At 51.6% G+C, this 9,991-nt stretch overlaps 1 protein-coding gene across 1 annotated transcript in view; it reads right to left on the bottom strand.

Annotated features, from left to right (window-relative positions):
• Positions 1–173: 173 nt before the first annotated feature.
• LOC125711398 (rho guanine nucleotide exchange factor 17-like) overlaps positions 174–9,991 on the bottom strand; it is a 42,174-nt gene continuing 32,356 nt past the window's right edge. The window contains 17 exon segments of the mRNA XM_048980241.1: positions 174–2,827; positions 2,915–3,187; positions 3,292–3,466; positions 3,814–3,962; positions 4,131–4,198; positions 4,289–4,375; positions 4,640–4,880; positions 4,970–5,205; positions 5,294–5,481; positions 5,741–5,817; positions 5,924–6,131; positions 6,552–6,673; positions 6,842–6,927; positions 7,810–7,919; positions 8,199–8,249; positions 8,487–8,663; positions 9,157–9,249. Coding sequence (XP_048836198.1) covers positions 2,619–2,827; positions 2,915–3,187; positions 3,292–3,466; positions 3,814–3,962; positions 4,131–4,198; positions 4,289–4,375; positions 4,640–4,880; positions 4,970–5,205; positions 5,294–5,481; positions 5,741–5,817; positions 5,924–6,131; positions 6,552–6,673; positions 6,842–6,927; positions 7,810–7,919; positions 8,199–8,249; positions 8,487–8,663; positions 9,157–9,249 — 2,550 coding nt within the window. The 3' untranslated portion in view covers positions 174–2,618.

The following is a 9,991-nucleotide window of genomic DNA, read 5'->3' as shown; positions in this document are numbered from 1 at the left end:
CAAGGCTCCACACTCCCAGTACAAACCCAGTACCTCCTGTTGTTGAAGGCGACTGCGTGGCGAGCGGTTATGGCAAGCTCCCAGGATGCGAGAGCGACCTTTACGGGGGATGGGAGGCTTGGAGGCAGCGTGGGGGAGCACGCCGGTGCTGAATGATGGGATGAGGTCATCACTCATGCGCCAGTGAACTTTTTAATGACAAAGAACCCACAGTGACACAGAAAACATAACAAGGATATGAGATATTATAATTGCACTATGAATCTCTGCACAGTCATCTGTAATATTTTAAATGTGGCGACGCAGGCCCTGCAGAACAGAAACCAGAACAAGTATATAAAAATAGGCCATTAGATTCATATCAACAGGTTCAAGACTCGGTAACACTATGTACAGAGAAGGCAATATATACCAATATTTACAACACACACGGGACTTCTTCCACAAACAGGCAGAAATGCTACTTCACAAGAACACGAGTTACGGAATGCAACACGACAACTGATTTCTGTCTGCATGGTTTTCATAGGCCAGGGTAGCTTCCGTCGTGCTCAGCGTATATAGCAGAGGATCCTGGGAAGGCTGGGTGGTGAGATATCTTCTGCTTCGCGGTTGGCTCCACTCAGTCGGCACATGAGCAAACTCTCCCCGCGCCCATAACCCCTCCGTGACATGGCCCCCGGCGAGTGCGTCATACCAGCAATTTACAGGTCCTTTGAAATCCTCATTTTGTCATATACAATAACGAGACACTTCATCTCGGGTGGGGGGGGGGTGGGGGGGGGGTAATCTTTCATCTGTATGAGAATCTAGACTAGTTTTACATGGATTTTAAATATGAGGGACAAAATCCTTGGAAACAGAACGAACTGAAAAACAAAGTCTCAGGAGCAGAAGAATCACCAGTGAGGAGCGAGAGGTTCATGGGGCAAACGGGCTGGAGAAAATGGTGCAGACTCCCTAAACACACACGAATCAGATGGTGAGCTTGGCCCCGAAACCCGGAGTGAACGGACATGCAGCCTTATTCAGGCCTGTGAGATCGTGGCCTCACCCTGACGTTAAAGCTGGTGTCAGCTAATGAAGACGCCCACGGAGGTGCATGAGGCAGGGAACTGGGAAAGCAGGCTGGGGAAACGCCCCCCCTCTGCACATCTCCTCCTGCTTTTCCCCCCGTGTATCGCTGCTCCTGTATGGCATGTGCCAATGGGATTTAAGAAACCGACTTCCTTTAGGTCAGACTGCCCTGTGAGCCACATATCAAACACCCAGTTGATGCATAACCAGGCTCTTATCTAACGAGAGACAGTACAGGTCCTTAACATACTCAATGGAGATTCTCATACACTGAAAAGACCCCAAAGGCTGGTGAGACTGGGATCCTGGGGCAGGTCATTGGACTTGGGTGGGTGGGGGGTGCGGACCAGACAATCTCAAGTCAGGATTCCCTGACTTGGTGTAAGAGCTACTGTGAAGAGATTTAGATAAACGTCCATCTGGCTCCAATGCGCAGATGCCCAAAGTCCACTGGTCCATCACTGGCCAAACTGGCAGGTTAACTCCCCTTCCACTGGAAACAAACAGCAGCCCATTCAGCCCTGCAGGGCAACAGACATCTTAGAGGCCTGAATAAAACTTCACCGTCCACCTCCACCCGCACGGGCTGCATGTAGCCACACAAAATTAAATTAAGTGCTGTAAAAGATTTAACAAAAATTAAAACATAAATACTGTACAAAAGTGTTTCCCGGTGCAATACCAAGGCAGAATGTATCTTTAACTAGTAGCGTGCTGTTTAATATATATATATATATATAATTCTTAAAAAGAAAAACTTTAAAATGGCAGAAAACGAGCGATTACGTGTGAGTAAGCTGCTGGATTCGGAAGGCTGGTGCTTGGCGTGTTCCCACAGACTTGCGGTGCGGTCACATGACGGCATATCATGCCCTCGCCCAGTGCCCCCTGGGCACACGCATCAGTTACGGCGGCGTTACTCTCGTACAGTAACAATCAGGAGATTAAATACATAAAGCATCTTCATCAGACGTGTCACATTTGGAACTGACAGTAGAGATCACATTTTCACTGGCTGGAACGGGTAGCCGTGGGGTCGCGTCCCGTTCTCTCCGTTTCTCGCTCACTCCGCCCACTTCAGGCCTGATTGAGGTCTTTGACTGTAACCGGATTAGCTCAGGATTTGGTCCTTGGTACCGGCGTCGGCCCACTGACTTCAATGCTAATCTTGCTGCTCTCTCTCACCTTCAAAGAAAAGGTTCTCGTTCCTCTTTTAAATGACCCTGCTTTCTGTTACTCACCCAGGTCGCGTTATCGGGGCGCAGAGTGAGGAGACAGGAGTACGAGCAGAGCGCGACTGACTAACACACAAAAAAATAAACAGTAGAAGTAAAACAATCACCCACCGAAACTAGCAAAGACATGACCCGGACGAGAGGACCGCCTTCCTACATTCTCATAGACATGCTGGTGGCCAATCAGAAAACATTTAGGAAGGGGGATAGCGGAGAGTATGTGCTGATTGGCAAGTTCCGGTGGGAGTGGTCCTTGGGGAAGGGGGAGAGTGAGGATGGGCGAAATGCTGAGGCTGGAGGTGGGACTCACACCCTCCACAGTAGCAAGTGGTTGGTGCTATCATCCCGCCCCACTGTCTCACTGCTATTGGTCAGCCGGAAGTCCTCATAGCCGTCACCCCCGCTGATGACCAATAGGTTGGACTTGGCAGGGAGGGAGGCTGAGGTGCGTCGCCGGGCAGAATCTCGTCTTTGGAGGCCTGAACCACTGCTGTCTCCACTCTGGGTGGGATTACCTGGAGGCCAAAGGGCAGGTCAATTACATAGGTTAACAACGGTATATGTATCCGAGCAATTGGCTGTCATATCAGTGGTTGCAGTACCTGACTCAGCCTGTGGGGGGAAGCAGAGGTCAAAGCCCTCCGGCAGCTCGATGGCAGTGAGGAAACGCACGTGGCCCGTGTGGCCATGGGCAGAACCCATGGGAGTCAGGGGGCCGCGTAACGAGCTAGATCCACCACTGGCTGAGACAGGCGGGATGGCCAGTGTCAGAACCACTCCAGCGCTGGTCCCCACCCAGAGCAGGTCCTTGCAGGCCAGCAAGGCTGTGATCCGCAAGCAGGCTGCCTTGTGTTGCCGGATAATAGCATCTGATCCTGGCCACAGAGAAACTGCATGTCACTCAGCTTCCCAGACCATGCTAAACGTATACTGAGACCAAAGTAAAGACGAAGGACCTACAGCGTAAAGATGAGCTCACCTGCTAACATCTTGTGCACGGCAGGTGCTACGTCCACCTCGGTCAGGCATTCACAGGTGGGGGCGTGATAGAGACGCACCTGAGCACTGCCCTGCAGGGCAATCCAAACGCCCTGACCATAACTCACCATGCTGGTCACACAGCGACTGCTGTCCTGGCCAACCTGGAAGGAATGCTGCAGAGGGACAGCACATCAGAGTTAGCGACGGGCTAAACAGGAGCAGACAGACCCAAACTCTACAGCTACGGGCCAGACGAAAGCAGAGGGAGACCAAACTCTACAGCTACGGGCCAGACGAACGCAGAGGGAGACCAAACTCTACAGCTACGGACCAGACGAACGCAGAGGGAGATCAAACTCTACAGCTACGGACCAGATGAAAGCAGAGGAAGACTAAACTCTACAGGTACAAGCCATATGGGAGCAGCATTGGAATGTGAAGATCCTGCCCAGTCTCTTCACATTAATGCTCCTCTATTTTTCACATTGTGCTTTTGCAGCTGAGCGCCCAGGCATGGTACCTCCTGGGTCAGGGTGTTGGTGTTGACGATGAGGATCCGGTTTTGGCAGCCGCACCACAGCTTCCCAGCGACAGGTACCATCTTGGTCACAGGGCCTCCAGGGGTCCCCAGGCATAGTGTCTGGGAGCTCTGAGGGTCCCAGAAACTTCCTGTGGGAGGGGGATGGGGTGCAAGTAATTAAAAACCTATGCCAGTGGTGTTCAGCCACATCAATGCGTCATTTATTAGCAGGACACAGTGACACATATAAAGTCTAGCAGAATTAATATAATCACGTTCATACGACGAGAGATTTTACTATTTTGATCTTTTCTCACCTGCTTCTCGTTGATACACAATGACGTCTCCATTAGCCAAAGACACAAAGACCTTGTTGTCAAGGTACCTGAGAAGGAACCAAAGGAAAAAAATCAGAGCACAAAAATCACTTTGCTTGTAGCAGATGTGCTCCTAGGCCGGGAGGAGGAGCCCTTACAGGATGCTCAAGATGGACGCTGCATGCTGCATCTTCATGCTGTTCTTTCGGTTCCGGATGTTGTCTGACGACTGGTAGACATGGATACTGCCAGGGAAAGAGAGCGAGAGACCATGAGACCCATTCACACAACCAAGAGACCAAGAAGACTGACTCAGTGAGAGATCATGGATCTGATACACATCAGGTTTCAAAATGCAGTTCATTTTAGGTAGAGCACAACTGGCCATACAGGCTGGGATGTTTGCATGAAGGTCTGGTGTCAGAATGGGGTGGGGGGAGCAGGACCGGTGACAGAGAAACAGGGTTATCAGACTGGAGTGGTGGGCTGTGGGGGGAGGGGGCACTTACCAGCCATCCTCGGTACCAAGCCAGACGGAGCTCTGATAAGCCTCCGGGTCGATGCTCAGCAGGTCGTCCAGACTGGCACGTGTGAAGGAGCCTCGGCTGGAGCGGCGCATGGCCCGGCCATCCACAGACCCGTCCACGCTGAGGACGGCACCGCCATACGGGCTCGGCACCGGGAACTCCTGCTCCTCCTCCGAGCTGGTGGTCTCTGTCACCATGTCCTTAGAACCAGCACCTTCATCATCTGAAAACAGCATGAGACCGTCTTAAAGCACGTGTGAGCGTGTGCTGTGCGGGTGCGCTCGTGCGTGCAGGTGTGCATGTAAAACTCACTCCCGAAGCTGGAGGAGATGGTGGAGTGGCTGGCCTGGCTCTGCAGGGTGGAGGATGGGCTTGGGGAGTCCTCGTCGTCCGTGTCATCGCTGTCAAAGGGCATGAGCTCCTGCCCCGCACCACCAGGGGGCTCCATCATCTCCAGCGATGAGCCAGAGATGGAGATGTGGAGTTGCTGCTGGGCCGAGGGGGTGGGGTCGGTGGGAGGGGCACTTGGAATCGATTCAGTGCGTTCACTGTGGGGGAGTCAATAGCAGCCAATCAGTACCCAGAGCCTCTGCAATTCGCTGCTTTGACTGCGGGTCCCTCCTCCCATTGGCTCACCGGCCCTTGAGGCCCGGCACGGCGGCGATGCACACGATGCGGGCCGAGCAGACAGCGATGCAGGCCTCCACGGTGGGCTCCTCCCGGATGTTGAGCAGGCACACCTGGCCTACGTAGCCATCGCTGTTGCAAACCCACACCTCACACGGGCTCTCGGGGAGGCTGTGGCTGGGGGAGGCGCATGAGAACTGGGGGGGGGACGACATGGCATTTTAACAGCTTACAGTGGTTATTATGCCACATTCTAGCATTTCAAGAAATTTCAGGCTCCCTCCCCAGTATCAACCAATTGGCCGATCCCATTTGTCCATAAACCTGTTAATACTACCATGCCAGCTAACTGTAGTTGCTTATGTTTAAATATAGTCAGGCTTTAGATGCAGCTAAGGCTGGGGGGGGAAGGGGAAGAGGGCAGGGAAATGTTGCAGTGGGCGGAGCCAGGCTCACCTGCATGCCACTCCTAGTCTTCATGATGGGGATAGCCTTGAGGAACTCCGGGTCCCAGTGGTCCTTGTTCATTGCTGCTAGGGTAGTTACCAACAACGTTGACATATTTTGGTTCTGTATATATATTTACAGTGACCATCATGGGACGGTTTCTCCAAATGGTGAAATATCTGCGGGTCTCACCAAGCTTCTTCTTGGCTTCCTCCAAGGTCTGCTCGAAGCCGCTGCGGGCGTCGGGGCTGGTGAACTCAAAAATGAAGGTGCTCTCGGCAGAAATGGTGGTCAGCTCCAGCTTGGTGGGTAGGAAGGTGCTGCTGAAGGCCAGGGACTGCTTCTCTGCCAGCTCGCGGTGCACAGACGCCATCAGGTCCTTGATGACGTCATCGAGGCTCTGCGGACGAGAGCCGACGCGGCTCGTCACTGAGGGCGGGGGCCACTCGCCAAACTGGGTTGGGCCTCATGATCCGTGTGTTTTGCAAGCGTTTCACGTAAGAAAAGCTAACTGCGGTGTAGCTGTATGGGCGCATGGAGGCCAGAGCTTCTGCTTCACACCTCCAGGGCTGCAGGTTCGAATCCTGCCTCTGTTCTCCCCGTATCAAACAGGCACTCCAGTTGGGTAAGTGTGTTTACATGTACACAAGTAGCCAAACTGTGGAAACACCAAGCATTTTTGGCGTTGCACTTGAATTAAGTTATGCAATCTCTAAAAACTGGAAGTGTTTCCACAATTTTGGCCACTATAGTATGTGCACGGGAGCTGCCTTAAAATGAGATCCTAATATGACGTAAAGTGTGTGTGTGCGTGTGTCACCTGATGGGGGAAGCTGAGGGTCTCCGACAGCTTGCTGATCTGGCCCAGTGTGCTCAGGTCCTCGTCTAGCCTGCTGATGGTCTTCTGGATGTTCTCCCGGTTGGTGGATTGCGAAGAACCTACTGGTACAGGGTCAGAGTTCAGAGCCCAAGGCTCCTGTTCACTGTGAATTCGTCACGCTCTGATATTCCTCCAAAACTTACTGCTGTTTAGGTGGCCACCAAACGCATTAGGGCTCATGAACAGACGTCTCCATGTCTATAAAACATGGTGCCACGGAGAGGTTTTACCTTTGACCATTTCCACATCTTCTAAGGGCAACCTCCAGAGGAACTTGTATTTACTTGAGGTATCAATGACACTGGCAGCTGAGTACCTAAACGTGGAGAAGGGGCGAGATGACGGAGGACAGTTACAGTATCAGTCAAAGGTATGAACACAACTACTCATAGAAAGGTTCATTTGTACCAATTGTACCACTAATACTACATTTTAGAATAATTACAAGAGATCATAAATATGAAATAATATTTCTTTGGTCAGTGTATAATTCCACCTTAAGCAAAAAAAAATTGTTGGGTGGGGGGGCAGCTCTGCAGGTTGGGATTCAGAAGGTTGCCGGATCAAATCCCTGTGGTCAGCAGAGTGATCCCACCATTGGGCCCTTGAACAAGGCCCTTAACACCAATAGTTCCAGGGACTGGTGGACCTGCTTTCTCCTCTATGGAGTTCCATGAGGTGGCCTCCTGGGAGGCTTTTCCCCACGTATATGCTGAGCTCTCATTGGCCGCTTTTCCTTCACTCTCTGGTCATACTCAGGTGGCCCGGTCATGTTAATGTGACACCATCGCTCTCCTTTGAAGGCAGCTTGGTGTGCAAACCTTTGACCGGTACTGTAGCACTAGGCAAGGCCACCATGCAGAGCACCAGACAGAAAGTGGGCGAGGGGCTGAGTGCGTCAGGGTGTACTAACGCCAGGCCCAAGCATGTTTGACTCCCTAAGTCCCCCTAAGCTCTAATTTGGTCCGGGTCTGGGGGGTGGGTTTCATGCAGCTGCCTGATGTGCTCGATCTAGAGAACAGGTCCATTCCTAATTGGATTATTCTGCCTAATCCTAGGAATATTCTGGACTAAATATGTCCAATCCTGAGACTGTAGTATTGGTGAAATTCCTGGGTGCCCCCCCCATACCGTCCAGATAAAGTTAACAGGGTGGGTGAGGTTGGAGCACGTGGACCGGAATCGGGGCCGGACTCACAGGCTCATAGAGCTACGGCGCAGGGAACCGGACTTCCGCTTGAGCGTCGTGCAGATGAGCAGGTCGCTGAAGAGGAACAGGGAGCGGTCCTTTTTACCGCCGACCGTCTTCTGCAGAGCGAGACCGGGGCAGAGGAGCAGGTGTCAGAAAGGGGGGCAGAGATAGAGTCATGGAAGGAAGAAAAAGAGGGAAAGTTAGAGAGGGAGTCGGATGAGGAGAAGAGGGAAGGAGGAGTCAGAAGGATGGAGATAGATAGACATGAGAAAATAAACAGACCTTAGCACAGGAAAGATCAACAGTGAACAACCACGTGTTAAAGCGACGGTGTCAAAGAAATACAGTGTGCAGTGATCACTGTAAAATCTGGGGGGGGAAGGGGGGGTACTTACAGCTTCAACCACCATCTCCTGCCTCAGGAACTTCCTGTGGGGGTTGAGGATCTGACGGAATTTAAGAACACAGGGGTGAGTGTCCCACTGTGGGCCGGACATGATGATCAATCAAACGGATACAATTCACAAACACAAATCTGCTATTAAAACAGGATGTTAAGAAATTGGACTGTGTCTTCCTGGCTTCATGCAATAACTAGACAAATACACAAATGAATGATGCCGTTTTATACGTTTATTAAGTTCGCTAAAAGGGTGCGTGGTGGGGGGGGTAGGGATTCCTACATGCTCCACCCCCTCAATGTGTGCCTCAATCTCGTGCATGACCCGCGTCTCCCGCTCGGCCTCCTCCGCATTGCGCCGGCCCTTGTTGATCCGCTCTGCCAGGCACTTGATGTTCTTCTGGGCATCCAGCAGGTAGCTGTGGTCTGGGTGGTCCTCTGGGGTGTGCTTCAGCAGGTCCTGGGGGCCGGGGGAGACGAGCCTTAAAGGCAGAAGTGCTCAGACACACTGGGAGGTCTGCAGCTATCTGAAGCTTCAGGGAGTTGTAACAAGAGACAGTCAGATAGACATCCCTCTTAAAAAAGGAGATCGGGGATAATAGCCGTGAGCTAACAGCTACAGGCCAACAGCTACAGGCCAACAGCTACAGGCCAACAGCTACAGGCCAACAGCTACAGGCCAACAGCTACAGGCCAACAGCTACAGGCTAACAGCTGGGGGGCAACAGCCATGATGCCATCTCTCCTTTTCAGGCCCTCTTGAACAGAAATGATTAACTGTGTAGGACTGGAAGGGGGAACAGGGCCTAAGCCCGAGTCCCCAGTGGGAATGAATTCTCATGGACGTTTACAGACCTCTCACTTGGGGGGGCAGGGGACGGGGGCTTCAAAGTTCACTTTCCCACCAAAGGATGTAAGGCCAGCCCTTGAGGGGGGGGAAGGAGTGACCTCACCTTGACCAGCAGCTCGTAGCGTGGGATTCGCTGCACCGGCTTGATCATCAGGTCACCTAGTGCCTGCTTCTCTTTGTTCTCCCTCATGCTTTGCTGTTTGGGGGGAGGGGGGCAACCATTGTTAGGCGATCTCAGTATATCAGGAACCTGCCATCATCCACTGATTTGAAATTCTGTCTTATAGGAAAATATTTTATTGAAATAAATGTAGCGGCAAGTTTTTTTTCCCATGTTCAGGAATCACGTGCTAAAAATCAGAATGAGGCGCATTTCTGACCTACACAGGTCCTCCTATCAGTCAGACTGAAATTAGAGGCTAGAAAAATAATTCCTGCATCACATAGCTCATTTCCACTAGGTGGCAGTATGACCCAGGTAATATCATACTGCTCATGTCCACTGGATGGCAGTATGTCCCAAGTAATACCACGCAAAATAAGATAATGTGGGAAGGAAAAACATACAATATACTGAGGCCAAGCCAAAATAAAATTAATTTTGAAATGGAAATCATCATGCCCTGCGATGGGTTGGTGCTCCATCCTGGGCTGTTCCCCGCCTTCAGCCAGTAGCCTCTGGAAAAGGCTCCGGAGCCCCCGCAACCCCGAATAGGATAAGCGGTTTCAGAAAAAACTCTCCTGACGAACACCATAAGCTTTGCACGTCTCTCTTGTCCAAGAAACAGCATCTTTTTTGTAGAAGCTCCCAGTTTCCCCAGGACGATAACAATGAACTGAACACCTTTATGTGCGACTTCTGCCATCTTACATCATGCTACTGCTTATATATTTTTTGTTTCTCCACAGATTTCCTGACATTGGATCAACAGGAAATG

This window comes from Brienomyrus brachyistius, chromosome 17, assembly GCF_023856365.1.
Source record: "Brienomyrus brachyistius isolate T26 chromosome 17, BBRACH_0.4, whole genome shotgun sequence".
Lineage (NCBI taxonomy): Eukaryota > Metazoa > Chordata > Actinopteri > Osteoglossiformes > Mormyridae > Brienomyrus > Brienomyrus brachyistius.
The sequence above is the reverse complement of the archived record's forward strand: the minus strand, read 5'-3'. Positions and strand labels throughout refer to the sequence as shown.